Source organism: Cyphomyrmex costatus, unplaced genomic scaffold (assembly GCF_001594065.2).
Source record: "Cyphomyrmex costatus isolate MS0001 unplaced genomic scaffold, Ccosl1.0 scaffold10, whole genome shotgun sequence".
Taxonomy (NCBI): domain Eukaryota; kingdom Metazoa; phylum Arthropoda; class Insecta; order Hymenoptera; family Formicidae; genus Cyphomyrmex; species Cyphomyrmex costatus.
The window spans coordinates 1,562,244-1,583,615 of NW_017274954.1; the positions used below are offsets into that span (position 1 = coordinate 1,562,244).

The following is a 21,372-nucleotide window of genomic DNA, read 5'->3' on the forward strand; positions in this document are numbered from 1 at the left end:
TGCATTGGAAGATCGGTTTGGCATTAGTTCCCGTATGAACAGAATAGTATGCGTGGAACGATTATTCATTGTATTATTCCACATACAATTAGCTCACACTCTGAAATGTGCTCATTATATTACAATAGTATTATTCTTGCACAAGGACGGATGTATAAATCACACAAGTCTTATTTAATTATAATTACCCAACTATTAAATAATGCTAATTTAAAAAATATCTATATATACACATATATATATATATATGTATATATAATTGGTTATTTTTTATTAAATCTTTTAATTGAATTTTTCACATAATACAGAAATTAATAGATTTTTGCTGATTTAAGTTATTAAAAGAAAATAATCCGTCCCTGTTCCTGTATGCATCATTTATAAGTATCTTGTGTAGTTTTAAAATTATTAAACAAATAGTATTATTTATTGTATTAATCCTTTAAAGAGTCTAGTCAACTCTAGTCAAGCACTTTTTTTGTACAACTATATCTTCTAAATAATCCATCAAATTAAAGAGCAAAGTATTTTTTAGTATATACATATCGTGTTAGAAGTACAATTCATCTTAGAAGAAAACTGTTAAGCGCTTGTTTCCTGATTGATAATTCCATTGAGTCTCTTTTAATATATAATAGCATTATATAGTCTTCAGAACTCCTATAATTATCTTGTTTCTCCTTCGTTCAATGTATCACGACCATTATACAATCGAATGAATATAAACATGTTAGCTAATCTTTATTAAGACAACTATTTTGTCTGACAACAGCTATTTTGTCTTTTGATACGATGCCGCGAGTGTAAACACAAATAAATTACACACTTATCGAACTTTGATGCGTCGACCTTAAATCAATTAATAGTGTAAGAGAAATGCGTGTTCATATAGATTCATACAGAGAAATAGCATGTAATACAGCAGCTTCGTTGTGGCAAATATCAACTTGTTTTGTTGAATATAATGAGAATAGTGTGTAATTTTTTAATATAATTTATCTTTGCTATGCTGAGAATTAAAAAGGTGATTATCTCTTCAAATAAATTATATTTTGTTAGGAGTAACTAATTTATTAAAAAGTCATTTGGCGTAATAAAGCAATTAGCCTTGAACTAGATCAAAGTGTATAAGCACTGCCAGAGGAAATATAACGCTTTTTTTTAATGTAATGTAATATCGATTTAGTTTTTTTAATGACTTTACATCCAAAGCTTGTAATTCAAATTTGTAGTTTCATATCGTTTTATTTCACATTCCATATTGTTATTTGTAATAATAACAGATTTTTTAAATGCTAATTCTCAAATTTTTCAAGAAAAATAAAAACATTTATCAAATAGTATTATCAGATAAGGGACAGCTAACGGATTAAGGATATTGTTATTACAATAAAGATTAAACTATCACTTGACTTCGATATTTATAAAATTATTTGCTTCAACGAAGTTAATATAATAAATAGCAGTATGTTTGTGATACATGAAAAGCACTGTTTCCTTAGAATTTGTATGAATAAATTATCATTCAGGCAATAAATTTCGATTACGATTAATAGACACAGATTTCTTTATATACTAAGCTCGATTGATAATGACCTGTAGTGATAGCATGACAATCCAGATCTGTATATGACCTGATATCCTTTCAAAATCAGGTGAACTAAAAAGAATTGATAGGAAAAATTATTGTGATTAAAATGGGTATTTTAACGAACACATTCAATGAATTACAGAATGTATTCTTTACAATATCGAAAATTAGAAACTTGATTTCACAGAATAAATTCCTGTCAATTTGTTTTAATTCTCCTAATAGAATAATTTAACAGGCCTAATTCCTTATTTGCTAAATAATAGATCCATGTCACGTTACATATGTTACATGTCCTAAATACGAAATATTTGTCTTGTTTAAATATTTCTAATGTGTTTTAATATTTATGTGAATGTATTCGGGTATTAATATATAGATATATATAGTGTCATTGTATTTATATATTTAGTTACATGTGAATGAATAATGTGATGCTGCCAATAATTATAGTGGACATCAAACTGTAGCGATATATTAATTGTAGAAGTGTTAAGCGAATCGTGAGTCGAATGTCTTCAGAAGTCTGACAAAAATGGATATGAATATAAATAAAATGATTGGACAGATTGCTAAGTATCACGCGATATAAGGCATCTTGGCGATTTGATGAACTGATAGCGAATGATCTAGACAATAAATGATTCATGAGTCACGTAACATCTAAGTTATAGCATTATCACATATTCTTTTAAATGTCATTTTATACATCTAGGAGTAAAATGAGCGGCGAATATTATATACTATTGACTGTGCGGAATTGTGCGTGTGATTGTGTATGTTACTTAACAATATATCACAAATCTAGTCAGAGTGAACTTTGTGTAATGTTACTTGAGCAAAACAATGTACATTTGTTAGTAAATGCGTTAAACACAATTTGATTGGCGACAGCTAAAGTACATTATATTTTGCGCATATGCCATTGCAAAAACATTGTCACGCAATCGTCCGAAATACAAATGGAATTATCAAAATCGTTGCGCGATCTGTTGAACTTCATAAGAGCTACGCCTTAGAAAGAATCAGAATATCTAACAAGAAATGTATATATAAATCGTTGTATACTGTAATCTCCATTTTATTTTCAACACGAAGGCAAGGCTAATGCAGAAGAATATTTTAGAATAAGATTCATATCGAGCTTATATACACTTAATATCAATCTACAATTACATAAATTTTCAACATTTTTATCATTACTATTATATTAATCAATTCTTCAAATTGATATTCGAAGATATTAAATAGGAATTAAGAGAAATATCACTTGCGTGTGTAACTTCAATGGAACTTTTCATCGAATTAATGTATCAGAATCGCTCAATTATTTAGATCAATACTATTACGTTCAATCTCCTTCAATTTTCCAACTATATTTTCCAAGTTTTTACGACGTACGCAGTACTTTGTTTGATCGCTTCCATTTGACGTAGAAGAATAAGGATATACGTGTCCAACATAGTGATGAATCCAGCCACTTGAAGAATGAAGAAATCGAAAAAATAACACGTAAATACAACTCCAATATAAAACATAATAAAGATCATATTTTTTGTATATACATTAAGCACATAAATGGCTTACCTTTCATTTCGGGCATACAGAGGCGAAGTCTGCAATAATATCCGGTAAGTAAATATATCCTAGAATAATCTTATGTCTCTGTATCTTCTTACCTGCCGTTGAAGTCTTAATTGCTTCAGTAATAAATATTTACAGATGGATTTTGTCCAACTGTACTGATCATGGTGCACACTCGATAATCCGGATAGATCCGTCGGATATGTCGAAAATTGCGATCTCGCCGTCAAATGACGCTGTTGGTGAAGCAGGTGTTGCTGCTGGCACATATAATTCGCATAATACGGATCATCATAGGCTATTAAATGACCCGACGGAGACGCTAAAGAATTTGATATTGCAACTGTAACAAATTTAAGTAATCAATATATTTATTAGCACCTTTTATATCTAAGTAATCACAATAATTTATTATATTCCGTACAAAGTACACTGAAGTCTGAAGGATTGCTTAACAAAATATTTTAAATATATAGGTATACCATATGTAATGTAATTTTTTAAATTAACCTTTCGCTTTCTGAGCATTTAATAACGTGTCATAGTATCGTTTTTTGTATGCAGCTAGTTCAGACATTGAACGAGCTTGAAAATTGATTGCGGAGTTTATATTATCCGATTTCGATTCTATCGTTTCGTATCTAAATTTAAAATCATTTTATTATTATGTGGCGTTGTATGCGTGACTAAGACATTCAATAGAATAAATACATATTTACCTGTATCTTGATTTTTTCGTATTATCTTTACACTCTAATGTAGTTGGTTTCTTTTTCATATCATAATTATTTTGTTGTAATTGTAATTTCATTATTTTATTAAATTCTCGAGAATTATGTTTCTTTTGCAATTCATTAACATAAGTAATAGGTTTTTGTTTTGTCCTTTCAATCGATTCTTTTTGATTTTTTTCTATGTTAATATTTGTGTTCTGCTTGTTTAAAAATAAGCAGCTATTGGTATCGCTATTTGAGACATTAGATGTAAAATCTCCTAAAACTTTTGATGGTGTTCCAGATTTTGAGTCTTTTGATGTAAAACATACCAAATTCAAGAAGCCCTGTGGATGCGATCTGATGCATGGAAAGGCCGATTCTGTATGCATTTATAAGAAATTACTTTTGTAATTTTGTATATTATCCATAATTACAAATACATTAAATAAATCGGTGTAATGAATAATGTTACCAACAAAAATTCCTTCTTGTGCTCGTTTTAAAAAATTGTTCAAGCTTGTTTTAAGTCTATCGTTAGGTGTTGGTAAAAGATCATCCGCCTGCAAAATTTAATTAATTTGGTTTTACTTCTACAACTATTCTAAATTAAAATTAATCTAAACGAAAATTATCTATGTTTTATCTGTATACATTTATGATAATATCTTGATCCTCATCCCAACACACATCCATTTTATGTATCTCATCTTTAATTGTTTGTTTAGTTGTTGCATCTTGACCAATGTCGATTATCATATGTGAAATACCAGATTTTTTATTTTTGTCAAATGCATGTTCATATTTTTTATATTCGTATTTAACATCATTAAATTGTTGAAGAGTCTTATTTTGGGATAAATCTGTTATTATTTCAATATTGTTATTCATCTTTGTGGAGCGTGTATCCTAAAATATATTAATACCTTGTAATTACATTGGAGTTATTTTACCTTTTTTTTTTCGTTTATTTCTCTTTTTTTTAACATACCGTCTGAGACAAGTGACGAGGATGTGATTCAGATGTAATATTATTAATTTTAGTTGGTACATAATATTTTTTATTAAGCAGATATTGTCGATAAGACGGCATTTGATACATATTTCTCTCCAACCAATTCTTTGAATTATTATTTAAACGATTTGATGAAACTGCCTATTGATGAATACGTAGAATTTTAATTGACATCAGCTATAAATGAAAAATCACATTATATGGATCTATTTAAATGGATTACGTTTTTTATATGACTGGGAATCATAGAAATCTCGCTCTCAGAAAAACCTCGAAAAGGAAAAGTTTCGGACAGTGACGACTTAAAATTCGAATTTTTATCGCATAACAAATTTTGCTTTGGTGATGAAACATCCGTCACTCCATCCACATTTTTAATATCAGGTATATTTTGAAGTGTATTGCTGCTAATATAATAATATGAGATATGAAATTATATAATAATAAAAAGATTACACTGTATAAAAAAAGCTTACTTTTCCTGCAGATTAACTTTAGAAAAACCTGTAATTGTATGAAATACTTCTTTAATCGTTTGGTCTGATATGTTATCTGGAGGAGGAATCATTGAAAGTAATAACTGCTTTTTTTGGAAATCATAATCTTCTAGTAAAGCTTGGACTTTTCTCAGCACACATTCATATGCACTAATACCATCTTTTGGTTGATATATATGTAATAATTGTGTGATTATATTCGAAATGTTGTTTCCCTCGTAATCATGATGTATAGCTGAATATAATGATGAGAAATCTATTGTTGATGTAATGGGAGCAGTATCATTTATATCTCCTAGTTAAATAATATATTTTAATTAATTTTTTTATTAAAACTAAAAATTAAATCCTATTTTTTATAATAATTTTGTTTTATATACATAAATCTTAAAAAATAAATTAATTTTATATAGTTATATTGTTTCTGTTTACAACTATAAAATATCAGGTTTGACCACGATAGAGTCATATAAAGATACACGATTGAATGGAATTGACAACCACAATATATGCAACTATTATTTTTATTATTGGATGATTATATATTGAAGTATATTACTCACGCTGCTCAAAATTATCCATATTCGTAGTAATGTAAGAGTGATAAATATTTTATAACGACTTTAGGTATCCTACCAAATTCGATGAGTCAAAATAAGGTACTCGTGAAATAATTGAAGTATTTCCATTATTGAAAACAGCTGACGATGCAATATACACGGCTCATTTGTAAAATGACTAAAATCCGATCGCATCCGTAAAATGATCTATTTATATACATAGTGAATAAAAAAATAAGCGACTTTGAAAAGAAAAAAAATAATTTCTTATATTACAATTATGTATATATTTTTTAAAATAAATGTTAAACGCGTTGTAGTTCTCTCATCTTTCTTTTATTTAATATTCTTCCGTTGATAAAATACGATTATCTCCACTGTTTAAAATAGACATACTTACGCTTTTAAGAAGGAAATTGCATTTCTCTGAGATGAAATTGTTTCGGTTAATTAAAACACATCTGTAAGTTCTACATATGGCGAGTGGATTATTTTAATGAGGCTCCGTTGCGGAGCACTCTCTCATGCATTATCTATGCATGTAGATAATCCTGGAGACTTTGCAAGGATTATTAGTTAATGGTTATTATAAAAGCGAGTTCATGGCATGGACCAAGTTACTCAGTACAATGTTCCGACAAAAAGCACTTCTACTTTCCACCTGCCTGTTGGCATTCGTTGCCAGTTTAACTTTGGCACTTCCACCCGGAGCACCATGGACAAATTTTGTGTCTAATCCAGGTAAGTTCTTTTTATTACTCTGTGTAAAAAATTATATACAGAAACTTATTAATTATATATTTAAAAAGAACTTTGTTATTTATTTTAAGAAAGTATAGATTTCTTTATCTTCAAAATGTTCTAAATCTAAATTCAAATAATCTTCTGATATTAAGTATAAAATAGAAAATTTAATTTCAAATAAGAAACTTACATAATTACTTTCTATTTCAAAATTTTAAGATTATAAAACATGTATTATTATCTCTAAAAGGATCAGTAGAAATTTAACATTTGGTTTTAAATGTAGATTTCTTGATTTTTAATCCCTCAATTAATGTCTTTTTGCACATAAAAAATATGATTGGATATTGTAATTATTTTGAAATTTATAGTTTATTCGCGAGCTCTTGGTCCTCCAGGAGGAATAGACACGATATCTGTACCCTATATGCCAAAATCTCCGTTTACGCCAAAGTTCGTCGATCCAAAGGCGTTTATTTCTAAAAAGACAGATATGCTGAGTAACTTATTCGGCGGTATAGGACCAGTAACGTATAACGTAGCAGATACCAAACCAATTATCCCATATGGCATAAGTGGACTGGCTTCAGATAATACTGATAGTGCAAATGCATTTAATAAACGAGCCATGCTACAAGATGATAGAGAAAAAATTATTGATGGCAGCAGCATGTCTAAACGCGGTATGTTTGGTCCGTTTGCTCCAAAGTTCGGCCCAATGAGTTCCGTGGGTTCGATAAGTCCAATGGGTCCGAAATTCGGTCCCATTACACCATTTTCATCAGAAACAATGCCCGATTTTATGGGTAAAACACCTTTCTCCCGAAGAAGAAGAAGCATAGAAGTACCTTCTTCCGCAGACAACATTAATACTATTTCAGACTCATCATCTTATCCAAAAATAGTAGAAAGTATGTCGGCAACAAAACCAGCGGCTGGTGTGCCAAAGGAATATTTACCGGGAATGTTTGGATCTTTCGGACCAGGCGGACCTTTTGCACCAAGTAGTTCTTTTGGACCAGTGGTGGACCCAAGTGCGGTCATTTCAAAGAAATCAGAATTCCTGGACACGCTTTTCAAAAATCTTGCCACTAGCACTCCAGCGTCAACAACCGAAGTACCTACGCCAAAGAGCACTATTGTACCACCTAGTTTTTGGATACCATCCTCTGTAATTCCTGGCTCAACTGAATACACCCAGAAAGTGTCTGATTTTCTGGATAAACTATTTGACAGTATAAATGTAACTGCATCAGAAGTAAGTGATGATTCGGACTCAAAAAGCGATTTTCTGAGGTCTCTAAAACCCGACGACAGTTCATCAGACAAAATCGCAAGATCCTTAGATGATGCATCATCTATTGCAGCTGCTAAAGATGCAATTGTCGATACGATATTGTCAGAACTTGGTAATTTAAAAGGCGATATGATAGCGACTTTAAATGATTTAATCGCATATGAAAAAAATGCGGCAGCCGTTGCTGCTACGGCGAAGAAACCTTTTAAACCTTTCTCCGGTGCATTTCCATTTGCGAAGCCAACAATAGATCCAACACTTCCATTCCAGCAGAGAATGACTGTACTTAGCCAAGTATTTGATATGCTAACGGAGCTGCAAAGAAACATCAGTGTGGTTGCGAAAAATGCGATAGCAACTAATGTTAGCGCACCAGATAATCCGGAATTACCGAAGACTCCATTAGCTAATGGTGCAGTTGGAGCTTCACCAATTAACAACACTCTCTTAAACGCCATTCTGAAGAAAATATCCACTATGGACACTGCAACTCCGGCTTCCTATTCGGCTTCTTACCCAGCTTCTTATTCAGTAGATCCCATCAAAGAAAATTCTATAATGAGCAGAGCTTTATCCAAAGGACCAACGTCTTTCTGGCTGTCTTATCCTGAGAGTTCGGCGCCTGCTGTGAAACGACAAACAGACGATGATTCACTACCGTTCTTCGGGTATGAAAATGACAATGATCGACATGATCATAGCCAATATAGGAGAGGTGTACAAATGAAGATGCATCAAGGCTACCAAAGTCTACCTGCAGGTTCGGTGGAATCTGTACAAGCAGGGGGAGGTTCTACACCTGGACATCAAGGAGGAGGAATCAAGTTGTTGGTAAGTGCGATTTTATTTTGAAAGACGAGTAATTTTAATAATAATTAACTAAAACATTAAGAGGAAAAATAATTTGAACCGTTCATCACGATATAAAAGTACCTACATCAATTCTATTTTACATAAAAATGTTACTACGTCTAGCTGTGACATTTATAATAGTTCTCATTAAAACTTACAAATTTATAATAGTGCAATTTGTTACAATAATTTATAATGAAAACCTTGAATTATAATAGAAAAAAATTCGAAAAGTTTTGAAATTTAGTTATACCACAGTTTTAAAAATAATTTGCAATAATTGATGTTATATAAATATATTAATTACATAAATAAATTAGATCAATAAATATATTAATTAGATAAAATTATTAGTGGATGTATATAATTTTCTCTCTTTTTAATGTTTCAGTTATTATTATATCATATAATTATATATTATTATCTTGGAATGATATTTTAATGTTATTATTAACGTCAACGCTTTGCATTTTCTTCCTTTTTTAATATATGTATATAAATGTTATGACGTTTATAAAATGTACAGAAACCTCTCTTTGAACCGGTAGTATAAAAAAAAACATGTTATAGCATCAGAGATGATTCTTACTTTGTTTACCATTTCTTAAATCTACTCCTAAAAACTTTATTTATTCGACTTTACTAAGAAATTACGAAAGTTAAATTAAATATTATAACAACAAAACAATAAAATAATTATTTGATAATTTAATGCAAGGCAATGTGCATATATATTATATATACAGTTTTATGTTGTAATATAAGTGTAAGTCCGGATCTACAATGCATTTTTAAGCCTTATGTTATAAGAAATGGACAAATTACAATCGATTATTCTTCTCGTATTTGACTATAATTGGTAAATTTCTTAAGGCTTAAAACATCTATTGTAGATCCGGACTAATAGTATAACACGCTATAATACTTTGGAAGCCTATGTACAAAAATTATTGCATTCGGAGAACAGGAAGTTATAAATTACCTAACATTTTTCGCCGAAGATCTTTTTTTTCTCCTCTCTATTCAATCGAGTAATGCTCGCACAAAACGATAAAATATAATAACCTCATTTGTTTTCAGATTCAAATGCCTAAATTGCCTAACTCTCAACCTCCAGGCTTTCAAAGTATTAATTACAGTTAAGTACGCGTAAAATGTCTGAATTATGAATATTGCGGGCATCTGTTCATCTGTCGTAGGAGCCTAACGCTTACGGAAACTTGAACAAATGGGCTGATTGGATGCAGTATCACAAGAATGAGTATCAAGATCGTAGGCACCATCATAACCACCATTAGGCCACTCAGTCAGCAGGACTATTTTTTTCACTATATTTACATAATTAGTTCTCAATGAAAAATTTTTTAAAATATTGTTATTTAAAAAGTATAAGTAAACGTGTACGATACTAATCGATTATTTCCAATAAAATATATTTGGCATAAGATAAAAGAGAAATGATGATGTTACAGAATCATTTAAAATTATCTGCGATACATAATATCGAGATATAAGATATAATATACAAAAAAACAATCTAAAATGCCGGATTTATTGCATCATTTGTTTTTCATTAATTGCAATACACTGTACTTTTTCTATGTATATGTACCGAAGAATATGAAAGATGAATGCTCTTTCTATGATAGTATCTAATCTATTTTCTATGTATCATATTCTAATAATAGCAATAATATGCTGATGTGCCCATCAGTCGCGCAGACAGACCGCGACACACGGACGCAATCCTGCATCAAGTGCGTTGCTTTGTTCGTCAATCAGCAATGCATTGCACGCAGGGTAGCGTTAGTGTGTTAGGAAACATCACAGTTTGGTTACGCGACATAGCGTTCTAGAAGATGTGTACATTATTATCTAACATTAATATCAAATCGAAGAAATGGAGAGACAAGTTTCTTTACTTCGGTACGAAAAATGTTATTTATAATACTCGCTAAGTATACCGGATTTCATTTTTACCCTTGTTACACTTTCATACAAAATTGTGGAAATATTGGCAGTATCGTGGTAAGTATAGACTTGTATGTTGCCCATTTCATATCTTAACAGTTCAAATTGCTAAAGATACGGATCTATATTCGTAAGTAACGAGCAACTTTCAAATTCATCGCAAAAGCGAAGTGTTCTCAAGACTTTGGTACTTTGCTATTGATTGTACTATACTCCCTTAAGAATAAGTCACTATCATCTGCCTTTTGTGACTTTAGTGATAAGATATTCCATTTGTTGATCAATACGGAATACCATGTAAAACGATGCCAGTATACTACCCAATGTTACCAGAAATCCTAATCCTTCGAATATTAGCTTTGGTGCGAATATCTTCCAAACCATTAAATGCCGACAGTGTATAGTCGCTGCGAGCATGCTACCAAAAGTCTGAAAAATAAATAATTAATAATACAAATATCTGAATGTATTTTTTTAAGACAAAAATAAAACAATCTAAATTTTAATTCTTATACATATTTTATGCAACATACTCGAATTCCATGAAGCAACGTGTACTTTCCCGTAATTGCAAAAATTGCAGCGTGAAAAGCAGAATCCTGTTCGAACAGGAGAAGTTCACCTCTCTTGATATCATCGAAAAATTTTGTTTTAAGAAATTTCGGAAATATCCGATGCAATGTAAATGGCACGACTACTAATAATGGTAACGTTGCACCCAGTAAAATATGCGATCCAAACGTATTAATACCTGAAAAGAGAACATTTTATTAGAAAACTTAAGCCATAGTAATATAAATTTTAACAAAACCATAATAATACTCACCGATTAGAATTGCTGATACTAAGTTTCCATAAAAATGACCACCTGTTCCCACAAAGGCAGCGTGCCAGTGAATGGTAGAAAACGTTGCTTGATGGCCAGTTCCATAAAAGAAATATTCACCCAGTAAGAACCAGCAAAGTAATACAGGCATCGATACGTCAACTAGTTCAGCTGCATAAAATAAAAATAAAGTATTAGAAAAAATTAAGAATCTAAACTTATAATATAAAGATACATGTATTTTATTGTATACACTTACAAATATTATTAGCATTTTTGTATCTCTCTATCGCAGATAAACCCAATATACAAGCACATGTTATGAACATCAAAAATGTACCAGGCGATAGAGTATCTCCTAATAACAATGCGTACAAAAGTGTAAGGAATACGCTTAACGAGATAAATGCAGCGCTATAGGCTGTCCCGAAACCATAAATGACCGGGAGTTCATCGGTATCTATTCGTTTGCGGGAAATGGAGTCTTTTATCTTTTCGAATAATCGAGGCACTATATTTTCATCACGGTAGACGTCGATGGATTCCTTCTTCTTTGGCAGCAAATATATACTAAGCGGACGATAGTAGAGGACGAGAATTGCGAGGACGCAGAAGAAGTAAACCACATTAGGTAGCGTATTGTTCTCCCAGGATAGCGCGAGTTTCGGTTTGACAAACTTCGGAAGCTTTTGCAAAATCCAAGAGCAACCCATGCAAACACTTACAATTATCGGGCAATACTGCCCTACCATGACGCTGGGGGCAAAACCTGTGAGATTTCCACAACTTTGCAACCATAGTCTGACTATCACCACATATGATGCTAGGATGACTGAAGCGAGTAAAACGGTGAGTAGAGCACGTTCCCAATTATTTGGCATTGTAGACCAACCAACTTTTCCAGTTGCAAATATAGAACATTCCCGTTGTAGATGTTCTTCTCTACAGCGCCAGAAATAATGCGATAACCTCACCGAGGCACATGCTAGTAAGCCGATAATTAGTACAATTGTTCTGAAATTTGATTTTGTTGGTTTTGAAGTAAATCTTGTTTTCCTCTCGGTAGTATTATCAGAATCATTCTTTCTCAGGTCAAATATGAGCAGACATACAAGTGTAACAAACAGGAAGGATAAGACTTTATCTTCTTCAACAATGTAACTGTTGGAAAAGAGTCCACATACTGTTAGAAGAAGTATTATTCTAGCTACATAGGTCAACAGCTTCATTCGACGATGATCATACCAACACATCGATATGACATCCCAATTTTGAGCGATTACTATAACCAGTAGACCAATAGAAACTGCGCCAGTGACAAAAAAAGTTGTATTCCTTAATTCCTCTAAAATATTCAACAAAAATAAGCACGTAGTAATCGCCGCGGTAACTAAATTTGCTATAATGGCACATTGCAAAAATGAAGATTTAAATATATCACACATACGATTCTCAGGGATACCAGTGATGAAAAGGTAAAAGAAAAACAAGGAACAAAACATCAAAAGTAAACCCTTGGAAATTAATCCAGAATCAAATTGGACCCATACTTCAGAACATGTGTCCTTCAATAATTTAAAATAGCCTTTGGTATCCCGAATAAATGCTTCTAACTTTTCAAAACTATCAACTTGCTTGACTCGTTCAGAAAGAAGACTATATATATAATCTAAATGCTGCAACTGTTCCTTCGAAAACAAGTATGTATCTATGGAATATATCTCTATGTATTTTTTCGTTTGGGCGATGTTCCTCCATAGAGAATGTAAAGGATACAATAATTGACCAGCAACTTCCTCTACTTTACTTGGCAAACAATCGAGGATTACAGATCCTAGATTAGAAAAGGGAATCGGTGTGCCAAGGATTGACGCCAGAGTAGGAACAAGATCAATTTGATTTACGCTATTGCCATCATTAATCTCAAATCCTTTCAACAGTGGAATAGTCGAATAAACAAACATTGCAGCCTCAACTTCATTGGAGCTGTCACCACCATGATCTCCAGTCTCAGTCATACCATGATCTCCAACAACAAAGAGTATCATGTCCTTTTCGAGAGATGCTACAATCTCTTTTATAAGCGTATTTGTATCATTCAATTTCCTCGTCATTTCTGGATGCTGTGTGCCATGCTTGTGTCCACAGTGATCAACCCCGAGAGTGTGCGCTATCAATAGCGACCAGTCTTTCTTCTTCAGCTCAAAAAAGATACGATACTGAACATCTTTGTCTACACTGTCCAGATCCCAGACATTGAATGATGGCGATGGAAATTGCCTTATGAATTTATCCGGAAATAGATTAGTCCACGTGTCGTCTCCCATAAAAACGATACCTCCAGCAACATTTTGGTCAATGAGATTGTCTTCCTGGATATACTCTGAGGCAAAGTTCGATCCTACCTCTATGAAAGTAGGTAAAGAGCCCGTTGTGAGACCTTTTAGGCGTTGCATGGTCGTGGTAGGTGGATCAGCCATGAATCTGTACAGGCGAGAGTGCAACGGATGTTTCTGCAGTAGTTCATGGATCACAGGCAATTTGTTGCGATGGTAAGAAGTCACGGCAGCGTTGTCCTCGTACCACTCCGCGAATTCGTACTTCAACGCATCGACGATCAAGAGTACGACCCGCGCTCTGCGCTCCAGACATATTTTGGCGGCGCGCTCTGTGTCCTGGAGGATGTCCGTCGCGTCGCAATCGTCTGCCACTGTACACTGTGTACAGTCGGCCCGTTCCGGTCGAGAGACGCGATTTAGGAGAAAACCACTGGTGAAGACCAGCAGGCCGGCTGCCATCAAGTAAGACATCCACGCCTGGAATACCAAGTAGTTCCATAGCCGGCTCATCTTCATCGAATCAGTGTTGCTCTCGGATATCATTTACTGGTAGCACAACATCGAGGGAACTCCGGTGGGATCTTAACCTACGACACGCCGGTCTGTTCTCCAGCATTGTTGCATTTAAAGACGTGCGATCGGCTGCGATATTGCTTTGGCCACGCTAAATACGAAAGACGTCTAATCGATAATTCATGTGTCGCGGTTCTGAACAGAACCTAACCTCAAACCGCTTCCCACTACGTGGAGCAGACCGCAACGGTCCTCATTGGCGTGTCACTTGCGGCTTCACTTGGAGAGCAAATCCTTGAATCGATTTGCGAGAATCGACCAAAGGGACCACAGAGATCTCTCTCGTGCTCCGTTTACCTCGTGTCTTGTCTTGTCTCTCACCTCTATTGACCTCCATAGTTTACACTCCGGCATTTCCGGCGCAAACAGCAGTCGCGGTTTACGCATGCGTAAACATACTCACTCCCCCAACGGCCCCAACTCTAACTACTTCAAGTGCAGCTCGCTCAACGAATGAACGCGTCTGTTTCCTAACCTCACTATCAGCCTGACGATCGTACGAGCATTCTGTTTACTAAAGTTTTGTTAAGAAGAAAGGAAGTTTTTTTTGTCCAGAGTAATCTATTGGCGATTTTATCTATCGTCATTAACAGTACATATACATATTTTGTGGCATACCGTTATTCGCGCATGAGATCTCTTTTATTTATAAATATTATTTATTAGGAGTCACCATGACAGGTGGAAATACCACTGAAAAATCAGCTAATAATCCTTTGGAGCAGTTTGTACTGCTGGCGAAAACTGCGAAAGGCGCCGCCGCTATAGAGCTCATAAGACAAGCAGTCGAAACGCCTGGCGTTCATGTCTTTGGCGAATTATTGGATATGCCAAACATCAAAGAATTAGAGAATGGTCCTTATGTCCAATATTGGAATACTTTGAATCTATTTGCGTATGGTACCTATAAAGATTATCTGGAGAATAAAGAGAAAGTATTAGAGTTAACTCCTACGCAAAAAAAGAAGCTTCAGCACCTCACAATTGTCACTTTGGCCACGAAAAACAAATGTATACCCTACTCGGTACTATTGGAAGAGTTAGACATAAAGAATGTCAGAGATCTGGAGGATTTGATTATCGAAGCAATATATGCCGACATAATCCATGGAAAGTTAGATCAGAAAAATTCACAGTTAGAAGTGGATTATGCTGGTTTAGGACGAGACGTTCGGCCAGGCGATACCGGCGTAGTAGCTGAGACATTAGCTGCCTGGGGTGAAGCATGCGATACAGTTCTATCATGTATCGAACAGCAAATATCTAGAGCTAATGTCGAGAAACAAAAAGCTACTTATCATAAAGAAAGAATACAGAGAGACGTGAGTTTTATATTTCTCTTTTTTGTTTTTTCTTGCTTTTTTTTAATTATCTTACGTTGTTTGAAAATTAATCTAATGCATAATAAATGTATTTTTCTTGTTGCTAGATTACTAATATAAAGAAAACCCTCGCCGCTTCAGCAGCAGGTGGAAGCATTCAAGAAGCTGATATGGCTGGTGGTAGTTCTGGTGCAGGAGGCAGCGAAGCGGGTAGAGAAGCCATGCCGGTACTCTCAGAAAAGAAGAAGTTACAGAAAGTCAAATGTATCAAAGTCAGTGGTAAGTTTTGGAAGACATAAACATAGTCTTTTCTTGCGCAATGCATATTTTTCTCATTGTTTATCCGTTCATTGAGTCGGATATTACACTTCGAATTTGTTATAAATCGTGGATAAACTGCGACTATTAAAATTGGAACGTATGTATGGAAAACGTATCGAACACTCTTGTGTTAACTTTTTTTTTTAGATTGTGAAATGAATGATGAATGAAAAGATTATGAATGAGAAGGGTAACGTTGAAACGAATTTATTAATTATATATAAAATATAATCCAAATGCCGAATCGAAAATCCTTTATGTATCTGAATATTGAGTTTGTAGACACTTTTAAAACAGAGTAGGGAAATAATATTTTATACAACGTGTTCTAACTATATAGCATCGAATTGTATACGTCAAATATGTATGAGTACTCAATTTAGTGACACATTTATGGACTTAATGTTATAATAACAAATAAAATTAAGAGTACTTTTCTTATCAAAATACATTTGTAAAATTGATTTATTGACACACATCAATATAAGAAACCTTTTAGAAAAACCGAATATAACATTTGAATATAAATTTCCACTTTAATAACTGTAACTGTTTAGCGAAAAATATAGAAAGATTAATAGCTTTCATACTTTTACTGTGATCATTTTAAATATCATAACTAGAGTATTTGTATAAAGAATTTCAGTACTATATATTAGCATCAAATTTAGCATTTATTTACGGAATCTATTGTTTATTTATTTACATTAAACACAAAATAATAATATGTATGAGGTATACGTAACGTGTGATGATTGTCTTTACATCGAGCATTTGAAAAAAAATACAATGAATCTTTTCTTTGTGACAAAGATAATTTTGTAGGTAAGCTTGAATATTCTTGTAATATACTCCTGTTTATTTTTTTAGACCAAAGACATCATGTTTTGTGTTTGTAGGGCGTGAAGAATTTAATTAGGATTTGACGATTCTCTAGATGAATTTGATAAATAATGCAACGTGTATTGCATATTTATCAATGCATACGTGCCTACCCATTGCCAGTTATCACATAAAACGGTATGCCCATTGTGACGAGTTGGCTTACGTGTACTTCCAACAATAGTACCATTCGTACTGTTTGCGTTCAGACTTTACAGATTCTCGTTTTGTAAGGATTTGTAGTCGCTAAACGATTTACTGACGGAACAATGCGTAACTAGTCGGAGAGGTCGTTTTTGAAGAAACTTGTATATTCAAAAAATTGTAAAGGTATGCCACTGATGTAGCTTAGCAAAGAAAATGTCAGTCGTCCGTTAAAGCGTTGTAATTGCTATTCGAATAAAAAGATAATATATTTTAGCGAGGCTTTTTCTATTTTTTTATACCCTTGATGCCTCTCTCTCTTTCCTTCACGTTTATAAAGTAAGTTGCTAAAACAATTAGGCTTTAACAATTGTTACAAATAGTAGATGTACAATATTGTAGGACGACATAAAACTATGTTGCTGTTTTAATAAGGGTAGAAGGTATCTGATTTTCATACATTTCACGAAAAATTTCTGTATTCACATTTATGATAAAATTTTTCCCAATTCGTATCGTAAATGCATTTTCTGTATTTATTTTTATTTTAAATATAATTATACGAATTGTGAAAGTAAATTATGTAAATGATGTCAGGTATTCAAACAAAGTTTTAGAAGTTTATATCTCTGTATTTTGTTTTCTTTTCAATGTGTAATTTATATGTATATACATATATGTGTATATATGTATACAAACACATATACACATACATATTTTTATAATTTGAAATATAAGTCATCAATTAAGTATACGTCTAATCGGGATTTTCAGGATCTGCTACTGATCCACTAATGGTCGATGGAACAAGTTGGGAATAGCCGAGAATGAATTAGGTGAAACCTTGTGGCGTACCAAGTCGTTCGGATATTCTGTCTCTTTTCTCTCTTTCTTTCTCTTTCTTCCTTTTTGTGATTTTGATGTTTTGAAATGTGAAAACAAACATTTCTTCTGTAACCTTTGTAGTTTTTAAAAATAAACCATATCTTTGAGCTGTCTTATATTTATTGTAAATCGTAAGAAAAATAAAATCGTGCTAACTAAAGTGTTTTTCTTTCTTCTATAAAAATTCGCCTTAAAAAAGAGAAATAGTACACAGCAATTATATCGTCGATTTTATTTTTAACTTTCATCTTGATGAGTACATTACGCTAATACTATCTTCTTTCTATTTTAATTTATAACGTATTTAAAATATCTTCAAGTTGCGTAAAACGTTTATATATATTGTATATATATTTATAATATAATTATTTTTCACATTACATTTTTCTGCAATGTATTCGGAATTTATACGTTGAATAATCACTCACGCGGTTTTGTTATAATATTCGAAAGGATGCTATAATTAAATTGGTTCCATATATGAACGCTAATACAACACATTCTTATTTATGTACGATATTACATGCGTATGTACAATTATCCATCTATAATGTATTTATATATGTACATACATGCGTACGTATGACTATAAATACCTATCAAGGATCGTCGATATTTTCTTTCATATTAGCTTTTATATATAATTCTGATTTTTATCAATTTTAACATATCCATTGCCCGCGTATCAGATGCCTCTGATCAGTCTCTATACCATTATATACATAACATCAAAAGACTAATTAAAAAAATTAAAAGACGAACACTTATCATCTTTACATATAGTGACTATTGCAGCGCAATCGCATCGAAACAGAATCTGTTTCGGACGCGTAGGCAGTGAATAAGTTAAATATTGTTTAAGTAAAGTGTACAATGTTTAACAAATGTACACATGCATTGAAAAATTCTTTTGACACGATTCGGGTGTGTTTTATTCTTTCTGTTCTTTTTTCCTTTTTTAAATTTTATTCTTTGTCCTCAATAGTTTAATATTATTAAAACTGAAATCATATCTTTCTTATTAAAATTAAAAATTATACAGTGCAAACTCGCGCGCGTGACACGAATACGAATATGTATTAAATTGTGATTGTCAGCCTTATTTATGTATATTCAAAGCCCGATAAAAAAAAGAAAAAATTTAACACATTTATTACATTTTGAAGTAGCACAGTTTACATAGCTGTACTTTCATATTAATGTCCGTGCATGTGCAGATCTAAAATATTTCATGCATAGTGATATGATATAATGATTTACAAGTATGCATTAATTGATTATATTTGACGTATATATACAAATAAATCACAGATAAATTGATGGCAATTGTAAATGATCGAATGCAGCGTTGAAAATTTTTTACAGCCAAATTTAAAGTAGGTTTTTTAATACAGTGTATAGAGATGATATGTTTAACGCGAATGGAATACATCTAATCCTATATAAAATTAACAGTCTTTCGCACGTTACACACAATAAGAATCTGTTTTATAATACATTTAATTGAATTCTGATAATGACGAAAATCATATTTGGTAAAATGAAATATGCGCTACTATTATAATATTATGCAATTTGCGCATGTCCTTTCTACGAAGAGCAATTCCTATAGTTTGCAGAAAATTTTCCTAAATAATTTAATATTATAGTATTATATATTAACCTAATTTCGTCTAAAGTGCACCCACATTTCATTTAATATCAAACGATGCATGAAGTGCGCATTAGATTTACTTCTAAGTTTACATATTTACAAATATATATTTACAATAATTAGGTGTAACTTATATAGTAATATGAACACTATGCTTAATGCTAATTTTTCTTAAAAAAAAAAAAAAAAACACTTATTAATTTATATATCATCTAATAAATTAAAATATCTTTAAATTACATATTTGCCTCGTAAATGTATTAGAAGATATTCTTTTTCAAATAGGCTAATCTTTTTTTAATTGATTGAATCATATTTAAACATTAAAATGTTTCTGATTTTTTCGCAATTGTTATTACATTACGTTATAAAAACATAAAGCAAAATATTAAGTTTTAAGTAATCGCAAGAAGTTTTTTAGATACATATCTTTAACAGTGATTAATAAGTTATAATTTAATTTAATAAAAATATAAATTGAGTCATAATTTGAAATAAAGAAAAATAAATGCGATTTTTAAATTTGTAACAAAATATTATATGGATTATAAAACGTTAATATATTTTATATTGCATTTCAAAATGTTAGAATATTTAGTATCTGTCGAATTGTGAATAAAATCAATATTAATGTTTTTTGAAAAGGGTACAAAATAAAATGCATAACGTTATAATTAAACATCTACTTACTTTATTCGTTAAATGCAAGTGAAATTATATAATGAGTTTTGTTCTTGTTAGAATAATAATTTTAAAGATTTTTCCAGAAAAATTGAATTACGTTTTGTATTTATTAAGTAACAATAAGTACGATGAAACGATGAGAGACTCATTATAATAATCTTATAAATTATACATTACTTCGTTGCGTACATTATAATTTATATTACAGAATTAAGTAATAAAACGTTTTTTTAATTCTAATACTCTTTCATTATGCGTTCGTTTATGTTTATTTGTCATTTTACATATAAATTAAAGATTATATGTTCGGCACATTCACACAATACTATAATAAATTTCTTCTACTTCAGATTTACTCAACTCTAATCAAATCGTACGGATAATTTTAATTACGTATTACCCGATAATTTGGCTGGTTGTTATTATTTTGCTGTCGAACCCTGGTGAAGGATTATCTGACAGTTAATTGCTTTTTTAAATAATTTTCAAAATTGATATTTTGCCTACCTCGTTGGGTATGTTAAGTTAGCACCCCAACTATAGTACTCAGGAGTTCTGATTAGAGTTCCCACTTCCTTTTGACAAGACGAAGAGTTCCCTATAGTTAATAACAAGAGTTCCGCTCAATAAACATTTTTTTACATTTTTTAAAAATGGGGTGCTAACTTTTTATCGAATTTCGAGGTGGAATAGTTCTGAGCGGCTTAATAGGTTCAATTTGCGATTGCCTAAAGTTCCTGATATGTAAACAAAATTTTCGAATAATAAAAAAAAATAAAAAATTTTTGAAAAATTAATTTTTAGATACAATAGTTCTGATGATAATTCCTGCTTCTTTTTGACGATACGAAGAGTTCTCTATGATTTTTAATGACATATGCGCTAATAATCATTTTTTAATAATTTTTTAAAAATGGG

The 21,372-nt window shown here is 31.8% G+C and overlaps 4 protein-coding genes across 8 annotated transcripts; 2 read left to right on the top strand and 2 right to left on the bottom strand.

Moving 5' to 3' along the window:
* Positions 1-2,862: 2,862 nt before the first annotated feature.
* LOC108783207 (uncharacterized) lies at positions 2,863-5,244 on the bottom strand. The gene is made up of 9 exons (XM_018551717.1): positions 5,127-5,244; positions 4,880-5,044; positions 4,543-4,797; positions 4,364-4,451; positions 3,895-4,270; positions 3,686-3,816; positions 3,271-3,518; positions 3,179-3,207; positions 2,863-3,071 (listed from the first exon to the last, which is right to left on the bottom strand). The coding sequence occupies exons 1-9, from the start codon at positions 5,148-5,150 to the stop codon at positions 2,915-2,917; spliced, it is 1,473 nt and encodes a 490-aa protein (XP_018407219.1). The 5' UTR covers positions 5,151-5,244; the 3' UTR covers positions 2,863-2,914.
* Positions 5,245-7,087: 1,843 nt separating this feature from the next.
* LOC108783196 (uncharacterized) lies at positions 7,088-10,129 on the top strand. Of its 2 annotated transcripts, XM_018551710.1 has the most exons (3): positions 7,088-8,832; positions 9,934-9,979; positions 10,053-10,080. In XM_018551710.1, exons 1-3 carry the CDS (start codon positions 7,132-7,134, stop codon positions 10,058-10,060), a joined length of 1,755 nt encoding a protein of 584 aa, XP_018407212.1. In that variant the 5' UTR covers positions 7,088-7,131; the 3' UTR covers positions 10,061-10,080. The 2 variants fall into 2 exon arrangements, with proteins under 2 accessions (XP_018407212.1, XP_018407206.1); XM_018551704.1 differs by having other exon boundaries at positions 9,934-10,129.
* Positions 10,130-10,403: 274 nt separating this feature from the next.
* PIG-O (phosphatidylinositol glycan anchor biosynthesis class O) lies at positions 10,404-14,758 on the bottom strand. The gene is made up of 4 exons (XM_018551800.1): positions 11,910-14,758; positions 11,651-11,821; positions 11,358-11,575; positions 10,404-11,253 (listed from the first exon to the last, which is right to left on the bottom strand). The coding sequence occupies exons 1-4, from the start codon at positions 14,530-14,532 to the stop codon at positions 11,059-11,061; spliced, it is 3,207 nt and encodes a 1,068-aa protein (XP_018407302.1). The 5' UTR covers positions 14,533-14,758; the 3' UTR covers positions 10,404-11,058.
* Positions 14,759-15,011: 253 nt separating this feature from the next.
* On the top strand, positions 15,012-18,205 carry CSN7 (COP9 signalosome subunit 7). Of its 4 annotated transcripts, XM_018551850.1 has the most exons (4): positions 15,012-15,154; positions 15,229-15,884; positions 15,992-16,163; positions 18,006-18,205. In XM_018551850.1, the coding sequence occupies exons 2-4, from the start codon at positions 15,237-15,239 to the stop codon at positions 18,050-18,052; spliced, it is 867 nt and encodes a 288-aa protein (XP_018407352.1). In that variant the 5' UTR covers positions 15,012-15,154; positions 15,229-15,236; the 3' UTR covers positions 18,053-18,205. The 4 variants fall into 4 exon arrangements, with proteins under 4 accessions (XP_018407352.1, XP_018407347.1, XP_018407366.1 ...); XM_018551845.1 differs by having other exon boundaries at positions 15,012-15,884; XM_018551864.1 differs by lacking the exon at positions 18,006-18,205 and adding an exon at positions 17,105-17,507 and having other exon boundaries at positions 15,012-15,884.
* The last annotated feature ends 3,167 nt before the right edge of the window (positions 18,206-21,372 follow it).